Below are 18,017 nucleotides of genomic sequence, written 5' to 3'. Positions count from 1 at the left end.
CCCGCTGGGACAAACAACAGAACGACATCATAGTTCATCTTTTCCCCCTTTTTTCCACTGTTTGCAGTTATTTTATTGTACCACAGTTCTTGCCGGAAACAACACTTAAGGTGTTGCACACTTGAAGGTAAATCGCTTAAAGCCACTCCTTTTTTGAAGTTGGAAAATGCTGTTTTAGATAAGCTATGCAGGCCATGGTCACACAGTTAAATCTAACAGATATTTATGCTATTATATGTCTTTGTTCCAAGATTATATTAATGAATAAAAACCAAGCTAAAAGTATAGAGAAAGAAAATAGTTAACTCGAAAAGTAAAACTGAAAAGTTAATCGTAAATACACACATAGTATAATAATAAGGAAACATACAGCACTGAATCAAACACTGAAACTAATTTAGAAACAACAACAACTGAACATGTAAACCTAGTCTAAACTATAAAGAACTGAAAATATAAACATTGGAAAATAATTTTATAAAAACTTCTACCAAATACAAATAACTTTATTTGTTGGTTTGCACAGTTTGATGACATTTTTCAAAGTTAGATAAGAAAGTATTTGTATAGTATTCCACGCAGCACTCCAATCGAACCCAGCAGAGACAGAATGCCGAGGACAACCAAATTCAGAATAAAGCCAGGTAACCTGCAAACCAGAAAGTACTCAGTCAGCGTGCTGTAATAGGTCAAACATCAGATACTTTAAAGTCAGCGCTGCCACCATGTGCTTTTAAGTATTTGATATTTTAGTATCATGAAAGACCTTTTCTTGGGGGACGTGATATATCCACTGAAATACATCTGTCGAGCGACCATGTACACTAGCCCTCCTGCAGCTGCAATCACCTCACTGAAGAAGGTACCACAGGTCCACATCGACACCAGGAAGAGAGGGTAGAACTCCACACAGTTCTGACTGAGAACAAACACAGGTAATGTTAGGACATCCTTGGAGCTCCACCTTGTCCCTACTCTGACTGCAGATCAGCTCCCTCCGCCACACTGCTGCTCACTGATTGTCAGCTCTCTTCTTAACCTAGCTTCAGAAACTCCTTTGAATAACTTCATGGTGTGGTACCAGTAAACTGTTTCTCCATTCCTCAGGCATTCTCTCCCATATCACTCTGTAATCAGACTACTACTTTAAAGTAGTCTGTTTAAACTAGTTTTACCCTTCAGTTCATTTGACTATAGCATTACAATCAGGTCTTCTTACTGTGCACGGAATGTCCTCTCAAATTCTGGAGGTCCAGTGACAACAGGAGGTACGATGTTGTAAGCCATCCTGGATCTTCCTACCCGCCGAGCCAGGTAGCCTGAGAGGAGACAGTGACAGAGGTTTCTTTACATGTTTCTTTATACAATTCACAAGTATATTTCCTATTTTAGCCACCTAATTTTTTTTTTGCACAGTTTAATAAATTGTAGATTTTGTTTTCAAGGGATAAAATTGAACATTGGAACAAAATCCAAGCCATGAACTTCTCTCTGTAGACCACCATGATAAAACTGACCAAGCTCCATGAAGTGTCAGTTGAACAGCAGGCACTTCTCAGCTCCTCCGTCTCAAAGCAGATTCGTAGTTGTCCAAATGCTCTACAGAGTCTAGATTCTACCCAGAAGAATATTCTGAGCTTCATGGTGAGCCGTGGTGTTCGCATTATCATGTTTTTGACATTCTCCTCAGAATGATTCCACATTAGAAAATGCATCAACAACAGCCATGATCAAGAATTCCGGTTAACACTGGCCTGGTGATAGTTAAACCTGCACACAATTTTTCTGGGCGAAGAAACGCTTGAAGCCACATTAAAGGCCCACAAGAATCAAAGTCTGAAAATACTATAAGAATACTATACTATAAAACATGGCAACATATACTGCTCAACATATGTGTAAAAAGTGGAGATTGCTCAGTATAAATCAATAAACTAGTATAAAGGGGAGGACCTTCTATCGCTGTGCCATTGAGAGCATCCTCACTGGATGCATCACCACCTGGTATGGCAACAGCACCGCTTACAACCGCAAAGCTCTCCAGAGAGTCGTGCGGTGCTCTGAACGGATAATTGGAGGTGAGCTTCCCTCCCTCCAAGACATCTACAGGAAGCGCTGCCTGAGGAAAGCGGGGAGGATCATCAAGGACTCCAGTCACCCCAGCCATAAACTGTTCAGACTGCTTCCATCAGGAAGGAGGTTCTGCAGCATCCGGTCCCGTACCAGCAGACTGAGAGACAGCTTCTTCCATCAGGCCATCAGACTGCTGAACACGTCATAGACACCTCAGCTTCACTACTGGAACTTCAACATTATGCACTCCACACTGTATATAAATGCCACTTGTTTTGCACAATATCCAACTAACAACCTCTGTATATTTACAGATATATATAAACAAATAATTTCCCCCAGGGATCAATAAAGTATTCTGATTCTGATTTTATATATTTATTTTATTTTAACTCTATTTAATTTGTAAAATATGCACACACACACACACACACACACACATACACACATGTAGACATACATATTTAGTATACACATTCAGTAATGTGCATACACTCTTATATTGTACACATATTTCTTCATATAATTCTCAGATTTAGCCATTCTTATATTTGCTTATGTTATTGTACTTTGCACACCTCTGTTGCTTGTGAAGCTCGCACACAAGAATTTCACTCACATGTGCTGTACCAGTGTACCTGCACATGTGATGTGACAATAAAAGTGATTTGATTTGATAAATGCACACATTTAAAATAATAAGGATGTTGTTTGCATTTAGAATGTATGTGCTTTTCTGTGTGGGAAACCATGTTCAAGCTGCTGACAAGAGGAAATCCGCATCCTAGATGTGATCTGATGATCACTAAATGAGTGGAGTGCTAAGTGTAAAACTTGCCTAGTCTTGCTGTTGCACAGTACCTACACAGGAGTGGGAAACCACACCCACATTATTATTAAGTTGGGACAATACCTTGACATGCACAACATCCATTAAGCTGCTGTGTTTTACTTACCCATGTGCAGAACTGACAGCAGGGACACTGCAGCCAACAAAAGAGGGGAGTCCGCTTCCATCAGACTGTTGGGAAAAAACAGCCGTCCTCACAGTTTGCTCCTAAACACAAAGTCAGCTTTACATAACAAATAGGAGGTACTTCCTGGGGCAAAGGGACTTTAGCACATCCCACAAGTTGTGCAAGTAAGAAAGTCCCGTGACTCTTATGCAGCTAAAGATCTGCCATGAGTGGGCAGAACTCTCTATGAACTCTATCACTAACACTCCACAAGAAAAACCTGGCTAAAACTTTAATACCTGCTGTTAGTTTATCATCAGCATATCATACAGTTATATATGCACATGTATAAATGCATGCACAGAACTGAACAATTAAAGTGTGATGGTCCTTAATTAATTACAGTGGCTCGAGCTTCATTTATCATGCCACTGTATACCACGCACTGTTATCAGTGTGAGTTTATTCTGCAGGCCTGGTACTGTAGGGGGGGGGCATTTCTTAGAGCATAGTCCAGGGGTCGGCAACCTGCGGCTCCACGTGGTTTGAAAAAAATATATATAAGTATTTAACTGAAGTGTATTTTATTTGTGTTAGTTCTTTTTTAACTTCTAGTTGTAAATTGGAAGATTCTCGTGGTCTTCAAATATCAAAATAAAATCATATGTTATTATCATCGCTCAAAATAAGCGTCACACTCGCATAAACCATATCAGCCGAAATGCCCTGCATTTATGGAGAGTGTCAACCCCAGGCAGGCCAAGTATGGAGCTTCGGATCCACATACGTATGTGAGCAGCTGTTCTCTATGGAAGCCCGTTTCCGCCACTAAAAAAAAAAAAAAAAAGGCTCCATAACTCAAAATTTCGAGTTATTTTCTCGAAATTTCGAGTTATTATCTCGAAATTTCGACATATTAACTCAAAATTTTGAGAAAAGCAACTCGAAATTTCGAGTTAGCGCTGCCAATCAGTAATCTACGTGAATGACGTCATTTCCATGTTACCCGGAAGCTGAAGCCCTCAGCTACAAATGCTACAGCTAAGCTACCGGTATTACATCCAGTCGTGAATGCACAGATTGCTGAGTGTTTTCAGCCTGGCTTCACAAATGATGAAATCCCTGTGTTATTAGCTGAATCACATGGTGTTACTATCAGCAAACATACTTTAATTTGTTGGGATCCGTTTTTGAGTGCGCGGTCCTGCGCCATATGCTTCCGGGTAACAAGAAAGCGACCTCATTCACGTATATTTTTGATTGGCAGAGCTAACTCGAAATTTTGAGAAAAGTAACTCGAAATTTCGAGTTATATTTCTCGAAATTTCGAGATAATAACTCGAAATTTCGAGAAAATAACTCGAAATTTCGAGTTATGGATACTAGCTTTTTTTTTTTTTTTTTTAGTGGCGGAAACGGGCTTCCATAGTTCTCCACCATGAACTACGGTAAAAACAAACAGCGCTCACGCCTCACAGATGGCAGCTTACAGTCCTGCGTAAAGACGAAGTGACTTCGTACAGCCCCGATTTGCAGACGCTGTGCGCCATGGCAGACCCAGCGATGTTTGCATGTACATGCTTTTTTTTCTTTATTGAACATTTTTACACATTGTTGCTGTAGCCACACAGTCGACACAACAGCAGAGAGAGCACAGACTTTAAGCCGGGGGGCTTGATTGCGGATGCCGCTCAGGTGCGTCCGCCTCCCCTGTAGCGTGCAGACCACGCCCCGCCACACACGTCAACCACTTAAAATAAATATTTATACAGATATTTTGCAAATATTTCTTTTTCTTTCTTTTTTTTAGCAGTTGAGTGAATTTTTCCAATTACTTTTAAAATTCAGCTCAACGCTACAGTTTTTGTTTGGTATATGAATAATTTAAGATCAGCTTTTTAATTCATTTAAAAGAGACCTTCAACTGTCTTTCCTTTGTGTTATATTTTTTAAGAGTTCAAAATGTGTTCATTCCATAAATAAAATTTATTTTTCTCTGTAGCAGTTCATTGATTTCATAAGTCAAAGTCAAGTCAAAGTCAACTTTATTGTCAATTCTGCCACATGTACAGGACATACAGAGAATAGAAACTACGTTACTCTCAATCCCTAGATAAAATAGCAAATGAACATTTAAATATAAGAGTGATTAAAAAATGCAGGTAAAATAATTAAAAAGTAAAAATTTAAATAAATACAATACAATTTTACATATAACAAGAAAGCTATACAATATACAATATAATGGGTAAATGACATTGGGTGTAAACCAGGCAGAGTAGTGCAAGTAGGCAAATAGTGCAAATGGAGATTTAGTAATGTACGGTAAGAGATAGTGTAACAACAGAGTCTTATGAGGTAATGGCAGTCCAATGCTCCACAAAGTGACTGGTAACTGGTGCAGGCCAGTGAGTGAGTCAGAGAGTGTGTGTGTGTGACAGAGTTCAGTGAGACCGTGGAGGAGAGGAGGGGAGAGGGGGCAGAATCGGGAGGGAGTTAAGCTTCCTGACAGCCTGATGGATGAAGCTGTCCTTCAGTCTGCTGGTCCTGGCCTGGAGACTCCGCAGTCTCCTCCCCGACGGCAGCAGCTTGAAGAAGCTTTGCATTGGGTGCGTGGGATCAGCCGCTATGCAAAGGGCTTTTTTAGTGAGACGGGTGCTGTAAATGTCCTGGAGGGAGGGGAGAGAGACACCAATGATCCTCTCTGCAGCTCTCACTATGCGTTGGAGGGTCCTATGACAGGACGCATTGCAGGCTCCAAACCACACAGTGATGCAGCTCGACAGGATGCTCTCGATGGTGCCTCTGTAGAAAGTGTACATGATGGGGGCTGGTGCTCCTGCTCTTCTTAGTTTGCGGAGAAAGAAGAGACGCTGCTGTGATTTCTTGGCCAGTGCTGTGGTGTTGTACGTCCAGGAGAGATCCTCTGTGATGCAACACAATACACAATACAGGTGTATACAAGGCATAACAATAACAGTGTTATCTTCATTTTAGATGACAAAAAGTATTTGCGGCTCCCAGTGTTTTCTTTTCTGTGGAAACTGGGTCCAAATGGTAGACAAAAGTCCGTCGAGACCAAGACCACGTAAAAGTGGTCTTGAGACCAAGACCGGTCTCGAGACATCCAACTCTACCAAATGGCTCTTTGGGTGTTGCTGACCCCTGGCATAGTCTGTATAAACTGCAATTGTATGTGAATGCTACGACAAAATATAATGTATGTATTTAATGTTTGAGAAATGAATGATTACATCTGTATGGAAGCTTTCACCACATATTTTTTGTTTGGACATAGTGGTGATTGGTTGATTTTAGTGGATTTGTAGGTGAAAGAAAATTGATAATGAGAAGATGTTGGGTAGGTATGGACATGAGAGTAAGAGGATGACATAAAGGAATGTTAATGAATCAGGAAGTATAAGGAGGAAGTGAGGGCAGCTGTGGAAAGGTAGTGAGTCCTGATGATTTACATGTGGAGGTATAGAGATGTCTGAGAAACAGGGCAGTGGACTTTTTAAACCAGATTATTTAACACAGTTTTGGAAAGGACGCCTGAGGAACGAAGAAGAAGTGTTCTGGTACTGATCTTCAACAAGGATGCAGCTATAGGAAAATCAAGCTGATGAGCCATACAACGAAGTAGAAGCTAGAGAGGTGACGGTCAGCGAGCAGCAGTAGGGCTTCATGCAGAGAAACAGTGTTGAGAGAGTTCATGAAGACGTACAAAGAAGGCAGGTGTAACACTGAAGCTGCAAGTAGATGTAGGGAATGAGGAATGGTTGAAATACCAGGAGTCAACCATGTAAAGAGGCATTTTATAGAGAGGTGATGGAGAGATTGTTACAGAAGGATAGGAGTAAGAGTGAATGGGTGGATTTACAAAATGGCAGTAGGACCTGTTATGATGTTTGGTTTGGAAGTGATGCCACTGACAAAAAGACAGGTGGCAGAGCTGAAGGGGCTTTTCCCCTGGGAGTGACCGGCACTGACAACATTAGAAATGACCACATCAGAGGGACAGCTCAGGTGGACTGCTTTGGAGATGAAGCTGAGCAAGTTTGCACATGCATGTTGACAATGAAGTCGCCCGGCACAAGGAAAAGAGGAAGACCACACAGGACGTTCATAGATGTAGTAATGGAGGACACGCTGGTGTGACAGAAAAGGTTAGGGTGAGATGGCCTTTTCTTCTTCTTAGTGCAGAAAGAAGAAGAAAATGTGACCTTATAGCTATAATGGTTATTTTGTAGAAAACCCCACTTTGAGCAGCGACGGCTAAGAAATGCCATTAAATGTTTACAGAAATTCTTTATGTAAATGTTGGCTCTACTGGGGGGATCTAAGTGCACTGTCAGTTTATTTACTCTTATGATTTTTTTTTATTAAAGTAAGCTCGTTGAGATTTCTTATTTTTAATAATAACCTACTAGTTTTAAACACGCTATATTTCCGTGCAAATATAATGAAATGCCCACGAAACGTGTGGCATGTGAAAAAAGGTGTCCCCGGTTGTCATGTTACCGTCCCCAAACGACGCCACATGGGTGGCAGGAAAAGCAGTCGAAGCCGTGGTGCGGTCACAGCGGTCTCCTGCAGCATGGACAGCGACGATGAAAATGTAGAAGAGGTTGTAGAAGGTACGTAACCTCTGCCATTCGTGCCGTGTACGCGTGAACGACTGTATTTGCACCGTGGAGAAGGTATTCTCAGCGCTTTGGCTGAGTGGTGTCGATTGTCTTTAAACAAATCTTCATGAGTGGATCTGTCGGCGGGCCTGCTCGGGAGCTCGCAGCGCCAGGCCCTCTGTTTGACAAGGAGATCCGCCGGTCAGGCGCGTGAGGGCGGTGTGTGGGGTATTAGTGCTCCGCTGCCAGCGTGGCTGCTGTGTTTAGTCAGCAGGGCAGGAAGTGCAGAATGACACCAAATGTTACTTTTTGTTGTAGTGCTGCACTCGTTGCTGCGCGTCTTTGTTGTTAAACTAGCACCACCGTTACACGCGGGTTCTTTCTCCCTCGTTCAGAGGCTGGACTGAGATTTCACTGCGTCGGACTAAAGTAGTGCTGTCGCGTTAGGAGACCCGGGCTGAAAACTCCGCTGTGTCGCACACAGTGCTGAAAGCTACGGACCCGAAGCCCCCGTCAGCACGCAGCCCTCACAGAGCTAATCACAGTGCTCTTTCAAAGGAAACCGACTGGACACGCTGTAAGAAGGTTTAAAAAGCCCCAACACCGCCGTAAAGGGTTTCTACCCACCCCGACTAAATAACTGCCCTCAGAGGTTGAAACGGTTTAACCCGTTTCCCTGACTCAGTACTGCTTTGCACGTTGGAAGTCTGGCCTACTGAATTCTGCAAATACAACGGTATCGTGTTGCGCTGCTGTTTGTTTGCCTCATTTATATTCTAGCTGTAACTTAGTTTCATTTGCTGTAATCTCAGTTATCTACTCACTGTGAGTGAGTAACAATTATGTACGAATATGCTGTCAACCAAACTCTCACATAACACATATTAAGAAATGTTATTGTTACTTGGTGGTTGGTTAAAAGTGTGTCGAGTTATTATTGTTGAATTTATTTATTTCCAGGAGTGTAGCTCAGTCAGTGATGTGATTAGCACGTGCAAATGAAGCTTTTATTTCCACTCCAGGGACGTAGTGATGCTTCCTTTTGCAATAAAATAGATTTTAGTTGGTGTTTTGTCGCCAGCATTGCCGTTTCATTTCCTGACTGAAGTAAAATATTGTAACTGGTTCCGTGTGTCATTAACAACTAATGGGAACTGATTGAATTATTCTTCTGTTCGAGTTTTCTTTGAAAGGAACTTTAGTGCAATTAAACATAGAGGAACAACAGTGTTTGGTGTTTAATTGCATTAGAGCCTGACTGATTTATCAGCAGGCTGATGATATTTGCTGTTTGCCGGATTATCGATGGCTGATAAGAACCTATAAATCCAATAAAAAGAAGAGATGGGAGAAGCACTCAACAACTTTGAGTGTTGATGTTGCAGTTTGTCCATCAGAGGGCACTCTTCAACGTCATTGCTTTTTAATTTGCATTGTCACGATCTTATCACAAAACCTGTGATATTAGAAACCCGGGTTACTAAATCACCAAATATGAGTATCAGTCTTTAAAGAAACAAAAAAACAAACCTTGTATCAGTTGGGGTTTAATTTCTATCGCCGTGTGTAATGACCAAGTGTTTCTGCTGAGCTATGTCAGCACCACTGAAGAAACCACCTGATGTAACCTGCACTGAACTTCTGGAACATTGAAGGATACTTTGTTTATTGTGAGGATTTTGAAAATAATGACCCATCTATGCTAAATAGACTTTAGGCATCATTTGGTTCATACTTTACAAATCACAACTGATGTTTTGGTTGGATGTAACGGTTAAAGCAAGAGGTTAACAAGTAAGTTGTTGGAGTAGACCGAGAGAGTAAAAAATAGAGATGTCACTGTTAGCAAAAGTGTCCAAAAACAAATTATTAGAGCTCTAGACTGACATGTCCTTTTAGCCAGGTGCCTCTGTAATCATCCACGGGTCTTGTTGCTGCTCCATGAGGGACGTGGCTAAAATGTAACAGTAGATACAGGAAGTGCTTTAGGCGTTTAAGAAAGGAGCTTGAGGACCTCAGCAGAAACCTTTACAGGCTTTATTTGTAGTACTCGTTTAAATCAGCTGAACATGCTTTGTTTAGTATTTTATGGTAGATCCATGAAAACAAATGGATGGGCCTATCTGGGATCTATTTCTATAACCTGATTTCATTAAAAACTCATCCTCATCACACTGAAACATTGTGTCTGCATGAACTTTCAGGTCCATTGGATGAAGATGGTCAGCCCCATGGTTTCTGCACTGTGACCTACTCGTCCAGTGATCGCTTTGAAGGACATTTCACCCATGGAGAGAAAAATGGCAAGGGCAAGTTCTTCTTCTTTGATGGAAGGTACTGTAAACATAACAAACTAAGGACTTAAATAATCTGTTAGGATCACTGATGGGGACGTAAATCTGACATTACTTGAATTAAAAACATTTACTATATCTGACCGCTGTCACTGCCAGATATGAAAGATGTATGTTCTGCATTTATCTGACAAACGCCTCATTATTGTGGATATATTGGTAATAATAAAAGAAAAGTACGATTATGCATGTGACAGCAGAGGACATGGCTTTGAGCAGCGGTCAGTTTCCTCCAAGGAGAAGAGTGTAACACTGCAGGAGCAGTCAGACGCAGGTATTGTGATAGTGTGCTGTGCGATAAGTGAACATCTGTGTTACTGCAGCTGTGTAATGGCACCTTTCCAAAGCTACATATGTATTTGCCAATAGAAGGTTTTGAGACTTACTTATTAATATTGTGTTAATGCATGTGTGCTTTTCAGTAGAAAAACAGAGTAAAGTTCTTGAGCATTACAGTTACAAACATTACTGGATTACAGGCAGCGGCATCAGAAGTAAACAAGAAAACAACTACTCTCCTCCTCCAAGTCCAAACATGCAGTACAACACATGACTGAGCGGCTTGCCCCGTAGATGGAATAGATTATTAATGGGACCATTGCAGATATACCAACACAGTCTGATTGTGGGCTGCCAGAAAACCTGTGACCAAACCTGTCCGATGTAATTACAAAACCATCACAGATGTAATTTCCTTTTAAAACTACCCCTAAAATTGTCGTGCAGTATACATTGAGTTATTTTATGCCATACCACCACTACCTCTCTCAAAACAATACCGCAGAAATGTGAAAAAGTTTTGTTTGTTCTTTTTTAATAAATGATATCATATGGCTGATATAATGATAATATTATGTTGTACTTTTTAGAATGTCAGCACTGGTTTTGTTTTTCAGGATTAAAGTTTGTCCTGAATAAGAAGGAACAGTTAGACAAACCTCAGAAAGAAATACTGGAGACATAAATAACCTTTGTCTGGCCCTATTCACCTTGAAGATTGAATTTAGACTTCAAATGTAAAAAATCTTAATTGCAGTTGTCCTTCTTTTCCCTCTCACAGCACTTTAGAGGGGTTCTATGTAGATGATGCTCTGCAGGGCCAAGGAGTGTACACCTACGAAGATGGGGGCGTCCTCAACGGGACATATGTGGACGGAGAGCTTAATGGGCCTGCTCAGGAGTTCGATGGCGAGGGTCACCTGGTGTTCAAGGGCCAGTACAAAGGCAACAACCGCTGTGGGGAATGCTGGGTCTACTACCCTGTGAGTCAGCTTACTGTCTAACTTCTGCTTATACAGAACATAGCAGAAGTATTTCTAACCATGTGTATTGTGCATGTTGGCGTGTACTGTGGTGCGTCTAGGACAGAGGCTGTGTGTTTGGGGAGGTAAACGAGGACGGGGAAATGACTGGTGACTCTGTAGCGTATATCTACCCTGACGGTCGAACGGCTCTATATGGAAGCTTTGTGGATGGGGAGCTCATTGAGGCCCAACTTGCTGCTGTCATCTCCAACCAGACTGGGAGACCACGCTTCGAAATCAGCCCCAATAGTAAGGAGTGATGCCAACGTCCACATTTGTTTGTCGAGACTTTTGTTCAGGAGTTGATGCATTTAATAAGAAATTGCCCTTTTCCTAAAATTGATTATGTTGGATTTTCAAGATGCAAAAGGCTAAAGCGTTAATAGATGTGAATAAATAATAATACATTTATTATCAAGAAACTGTGTTATGGTATAATGCATGATGACATGGATTGTTTCAGTGCAATGTAATATACTGGAAACGTAATGATAGAAACCTCAATCATGTGCACGGGCAAGCTGTTAAATTGTTTAGCAGTTTAATAGCTTGCAGCTTGACAAATGGACCAGACTAAAACATCCCATTTCATAATTTGTACTTCCTGTGTGAAAGTCTCTCCTTTGCATTTTGCTGCACTCTGCCTGGACAGCTTTACTTTCTGCTCCTACCAGGTTTAAGAAGATTAACATATAACCAAGTTCACGGTCCATGGATGCTAATATGAAAGTTTTCGGTTGAGCCAAATTGTGAAACTGTGTTAAAACCTACAAGAGCTGATCTTATGTTCTTGAAAGCTTCCCCTTAAAGTTCTAAAGGATTTATTAAAACTGCTTTAAGTTATACACTAACTTCTTCACATCATCACTAAGTGCTGCTCCTCTCTCAGCTGGTCAGTGTCCAGAAACGTGAGACACAACGACTATTAATATTTAGGCTAGTTTCAAGAGCCGAAAGCCAGCAGGAGCCATGGATGCAACCGTTTATTTAAGCTGGCTAATGTGACTGAACAGTTCTGAGATATATGTAGAGGAATTACTGTCACTTTGGTATCATTCTAATTGAAGTTTGTTTTTTTACATTTCACTCATTAACCAATGCTGCCTTGCATGTGCTGTCCACCACCCATGCTCGTGTCATTTCCTCTGGCCCTGGTTAATATGGTTCCACTTGTATTTCATGGAGAAAGGCCTGTGGTTAAAGAATCCCACTAATCTGACAATCTTCTTTTACAGGTCCTGTGTACTCGTATGACAAATCCACATCCACCTGTATCGCCACCCATACTCTGCTTCCAGATCCTTATGAGAGCCAAAGGTAGATACGTTTTATAGGAATCCTGACCAATCACATTGTTCCTCTTGAATTCGTGGTCAGTATTTCATTGTCTTACCCCTGCCTCTGTTTGTCAGAGTGTTTGTGGCAGACTCTACAATCAGAGGAGCAGGACAGGGACTTTTCGCCAAGACAGATGCTGAGGCCAACACTGTGATGGCTTTTTACAATGGAGTACGCATCACCCACTCTGAGGTATGAAACACAGACCACAAACAACGCACCAAGGTCATTAAGAGTCATCATGTAGCAATTTCAAATATCCAGTGGCCTTGAGGTTTCCATTGATGAAGAATGGACCCACTATCGTTGTGCCCCATATACCACACCAAACCATCACTTTTGTAGTTCCAACAGTCTTGGAGGGATCCATCCAATGTGGGTTAGTGTCAGACCAATAGCGGTGGTTTTGTTTGTTAACACCATTCACATAGAAGTTTGTCTCATCACTGAACAAAATCTTCTACGTGAACTGAGGGTCCTGTTCCAGTTTTTGTTTTGCCCATTCTGCAAATTCTGTGGCCGATCTGGGTCATCCTCGCTGAGATGCTGCAGCAGCTGGAGTTTGTAAGGCTGCCATTTGTGAGTAGCTAATATCCGCCGAAGGGATGTTGGACTAATGCCACTCTCCAGTGACATGCGGCGAGTGCTACGCTGTGGGCTCTTGCTGAATGAAGCTAGGACAGTGATAGGTTTGTAGCTTGAACCCATCCGCTGGAACGTTGAAGACAATATAATTACACTGCTAAGCAAGACACAAATAGGCAAAGTTCTTCATGTTACTCGTGCACGGGAGAGACCGGACAGAGCGCCGTCCCTTCGCTTGACCCCAGTCGCTCTCGTCCGTCCTCCCGTACCACTGTCCTTTTATTGAGGTTACATGAATATGCATAGGTTCATTAACATACGACGTCTACATACAAACAAAGAGTACCGTGTGTGTGTGTGTGTGTGTGTGTGTGTGTGTGTGTGTGTGTGTGTGTGTGTTGCTGATCAAAGGGTCAAACATCCTTGGTCAGGAAGAGGGTAGACTAGACCCCCCCCGGTGAGGAAGTCCAGCAGTTCATCTAAACAGAAAAGCACTTAGACTAGAACAGACGTAGCTACGTTAATCCTACCATAAAACAATTAAGACAAGGTACGAACTTTCCCATGCTCCCAGGATATAGGTGTGCATTCTAGTGTGGAATACACACCAAGCCTCTGTAGCCTGTTAAAGATCACACAACTTATCACTACACAATTGATTATACACCTCTAAGCATCTATGGTTAAATATTTCTAAGCATAAATGACAATCAACAATACAAACTCTAACAGACAGCCACTGATGTTTCTTCATTAGTGACAGCTTTCTTGCATCCACATTTTTGCAAATCCAACACTGAACCAGTTTCACCAAACTTAGCAAGCAGTTTGCTAACTGTAGCATGGGAGATGGGTGGTCTCGTAGGGGGTCTTGCATTGAAATGTGCTGCAATGACCCGGTTACTGCGTTCACCAGATATCAACACAATTTCGATCCTCACGTGTTAACCTCTTCGACATGTCAATGGCTGTGAACAAAGAGAAACTTGTAAATAACTCATGAAAGAATAAAGTTACATTGAAACCAAGCACACCATTGTTGTGACATTACCAATAAGTTTGATGTGTCACATGGCCCTCTTCCTATTGAAGAAACAAAAGTTGCATCCAAGATGGCCGACTTCTAAATGGCCACCATGGTCACCGCCCATCTTGAGGAGTTTGCCCCTCACATATACTAATGTGCCACAAACAGGACTTTAATATCACCAACCATTCCCATGTTGTTACGCTGTATCCATATGAATGGCCCACCCTGTAGAATTATCCCCATTAAATGCGCTTGTGTTTTCTTTGTGTTTTTATCCGTGACTCATCAGGTGGACAGCAGGGACTGGGCACTGAATGGAAACACAATTTCACTCGATGAGGATACCGTGATTGACGTCCCTCAGCCATTTGGCCAGACGGACAGATACTGCGCGTCTCTGGGTCATAAAGCAAACCACTCTTTCATCCCCAACTGCAAATATGACCCGTGAGTATAAGCTGACAGGTTGACCAGCAGAGTCTGACATTTAAAAAAAAGAAGCCTGATGTGATTACAAATTGAACAGAAATAACCTCACTCAGACCAGCTGAAGACTTTCTGTAGTCATGCACCACCAATGTTGTTACTGCTCCCGAAGACATCAAGCAATCTTTGATGAGTTATACAGAAGGGAATTATTTTTAATAGAACTGTTTTTCCTCAGCTAGATCAGTGGTTCTCAAACCTTTTCATCATTCCCCACACATTCACGCCCCATCGAAGCAAAACAGTGACAGAAAGCTGCAACTTTATTTAGATAACAAAGTCATTCACAATGAATCCTTCAGTAATTTTTGTTTTAAACAAACAACTTTCATTTAACTATTTGAGGCTTTTGTCACTAGACTGCTTCATTAGTCTGCAGCACTTCTTCAAAAACGCAACAAGTTAAATAGAACGTGAACATTGCCAAACATGGAAAAATAAAGTTCAGTCTTAGTTTTATTAAAGAAAAGAAATCCAGAAACTTGTTCACAGAGATGAAAACATATAATTCAGGGAGAGTTTAATACTCTTCACTCTTAGTGGCTGCAGTGAGCCTGTTTCTGACTGCAGAGCTGTGCTGGGGCATGGTCTGCAGCTGCAGGGGAGACGGGCACACCTGATCAAGCCGATCACGCCAATCCCCAATCATGCCTCGCTGGCTTAAAACTGAATGAACTGGGTCCTGTTGTTGTTGATGTGTGTAGGCTGTAGCACAAAAGCTGCAGCCCAGTGTGTTAGTGGACAGCTGCAATAAGAAGTATACTGAAAATGTGAACACGTGGTCGGGTCTCTCGTGACCCAGTCCTGGTTTTCGGCACCACTGTAAACGATGCACGACAGACCCGACCACGTGTTCACGCTTTTCAGTGCACTTCTTCTTCTTCTTCTTATGGACACACGGCTGCAGCTTTCAGCAGATGTGCATATTATTAATCCTAATTAATTACAAATTTCTTTGTTCTGCCGTAAAAGTTAGTTCAGCGCGACTTTTCTGCCAGGTAACTTGTGCCCCACCTGTCAGAACTGAGAACCACGGAGACAGTTTGAACAGTTCAGTGGTCATGCTGTCTTAATAACACACAGTGTCGTATAGTGGGGCTGGAGCCGTTTTCAGCTGTCGGTAGGTGAACAGTGAGCCATAGCCTGGACAGTGAACACCTGATTTGCATGTGGTTATTCCCCTTCCAGTAACAGCAAGTTAAAGATCAAGAGAGAAAAAAGTACATGTACCCCGCTTTAACCCCCTAACAGCAATGGTCCCATTAATGTTGTTATGGAAAATATCACATCAGCACCAGCAGTGGATTCTTTGGTTTTGGTTTTTTTGGGGGGCTAGTCAGTGTAAGGAGGCTAATGCTATATTCATATATACCTCTTGACACAGGTTGCAGTTATTCTGTGTAGTTGGCCACACTTGTACAAAGATGACAAACGATACAGCTGCTCAGGAAAGCCTGAGCTAAGAGCTCATTGAACTAGTGACATGTAGTGATTTGATTATTTTATTTTACTAAGCTTCAAATGACAAAAAGCTAACTTAGCATGTGAGCACTGTCAAGTTTTAAAGTTAAACCAGTAGTTGTTTTTATAAGCAAATATTAGCATTAGCAGCTTATATCTCATCTGTGTAGAGTAAACACTGAGTTCAGGGTCATCAATCAACCATCATTACTCTCATCATGCACACATTTATTTATTTACGTGTTCGCCTTTGTAAACCAGCAAGGTTTCTTTCCAGGAGCAGGTGCTTAGAGCATTGTTTGCCATCCCATTCAATAAAATAACCGTTGTACCATTCATGTGGAAGCTCCGTGTATTCTATCCTTGTGTTAGCCTGCGTTAGCCTGCTGCACCATCTGAGAGTACAATGTAGAAGTCTCTAAAACACAAAGTTAGATGCTTTGAGAATAAATTCAGGCACCTGTTTACTTTAGTTAACTATTTTAAACAACACTTTCAGTCACTGCCACTTAGGGCAGTGGGTGATTCTAATAGGACCAGTCCATGGTACATCCTGCCTCCGGCCCTGTCTCATATCACCTTTCCTACACCAAAAATGTTCCAAAGATTTGCCCCGAGACCCAGTAATATACTAAGCATCTAACTTGTGGTACCATGACAGACGTCACTGTAGCATATCTCACAATGAAATCACAAAGTAGTGTTTCTTGCCTGACTTTGTGCATTTGTGTTTATCCTGGGTTTGCACAGGTTTGTCCATCCTCGTTTTGGGCCAATCAAGTGCATCCGAACCTTGAGGGCTGTGCAAAAAGATGAGGAGCTAACTGTTGCCTACGGTTACGATCACCAGCCAACTGGAAAAAATGGCCCGGAGGCTCCTGATTGGTACAAGCGAGAGCTAGAGGCGTTTGAGCAGAGAGGAGGGGCTCCTACTGGACAGTGAGATTGCAGATGAATACCTCTGGACAATGAAAACGTTCCCCTCTACCTGTGCTACCACCTTACAAGACTGCTGGAGCATTGTGGCAATTGATATTAGAGAAATATTTGCAAAGTTACCAAGTTTAGTATTCAAATGGAATACTACTTGAGCAATTCAGGATGATTGGAGGCCTCTCTCAGGCCAAAGAAACACAAGAACTATGCAAGAAACCAAATGATATTAGAGGAGACACATCTGTGGCTGGAGGCGCCGCTCTGTCTGACAGCCTCTTCATCACACACACCCTCATTCAAGTCAAGATTTCTGTGCAATGATGACTTCCTTCAGTTTCCACTGTCTGAATCCTCACTCGCTGTATGCGTCTTCTAGCTGCTGTTTACCTAACAGAGCTCCCCTCCAAACACCACTATTTGGACCCCACAGTCTTTGTGTCATCTGTTGCAAACTGTTCAGCCCACACTTCATTTGCACTAATTTACGTATCCCAATCTATACATTTCATAAAGTGTAACTTGACAGATCTGTTTACTTGCCGTACAGGATAAACATCGCAGTGGCTAATTTATTTCTAAGATCTGAAGTGGTTAGGTACTGTACGCCCTGAGCTTTGTAAAGGGCGTTTCTAATCCAAGAACTTTGGGAGAAAATAATGGAATGTCTGCCATTACTCACCTGTGAGCTTGTTTCACTTTTCTAACCAAACTATCTGTGTGCATATGCTCTCGGAAATAAAAGTACAAGGTAAGGAAACCCAGTCTGCATGCATCATCATCTTAAGACACAAGAATGGAAAGTTTCGACTTTTTTTGTTTTAATTTTTAATTGGTAGAATCTCCTGTAGCAGCAACGACCCCCATAA

General features: G+C 41.8%; 2 protein-coding genes across 2 annotated transcripts; one reads left to right on the top strand and one right to left on the bottom strand.

The window, feature by feature from the left end:
- Positions 1–135: 135 nt before the first annotated feature.
- mgst2 (microsomal glutathione S-transferase 2) lies at positions 136–3,174 on the bottom strand. The gene is made up of 4 exons (XM_085414731.1): positions 3,030–3,174; positions 1,220–1,319; positions 767–919; positions 136–649 (listed from the first exon to the last, which is right to left on the bottom strand). Exons 1-4 carry the CDS (start codon positions 3,088–3,090, stop codon positions 547–549), a joined length of 417 nt encoding a protein of 138 aa, XP_085270857.1. The 5' UTR covers positions 3,091–3,174; the 3' UTR covers positions 136–546.
- Positions 3,175–7,541: 4,367 nt separating this feature from the next.
- setd7 (SET domain containing 7, histone lysine methyltransferase) lies at positions 7,542–17,908 on the top strand. The gene is made up of 8 exons (XM_085414874.1): positions 7,542–7,669; positions 9,862–9,991; positions 11,072–11,273; positions 11,375–11,564; positions 12,551–12,632; positions 12,728–12,845; positions 14,558–14,715; positions 16,966–17,908. The coding sequence occupies exons 1-8, from the start codon at positions 7,573–7,575 to the stop codon at positions 17,156–17,158; spliced, it is 1,170 nt and encodes a 389-aa protein (XP_085271000.1). The 5' UTR covers positions 7,542–7,572; the 3' UTR covers positions 17,159–17,908.
- Positions 17,909–18,017: the final 109 nt, after the last annotated feature.

This window comes from Rhamphochromis longiceps, linkage group LG2 (assembly GCF_057381845.1).
Source record: "Rhamphochromis longiceps isolate RC_006_pf linkage group LG2, R_longiceps_female_GT1.1, whole genome shotgun sequence".
NCBI classification, from domain to species: domain Eukaryota; kingdom Metazoa; phylum Chordata; class Actinopteri; order Cichliformes; family Cichlidae; genus Rhamphochromis; species Rhamphochromis longiceps.
Note: the sequence above shows the minus strand (reverse complement) of the source record. Positions and strands in the feature narration are given on the sequence as shown.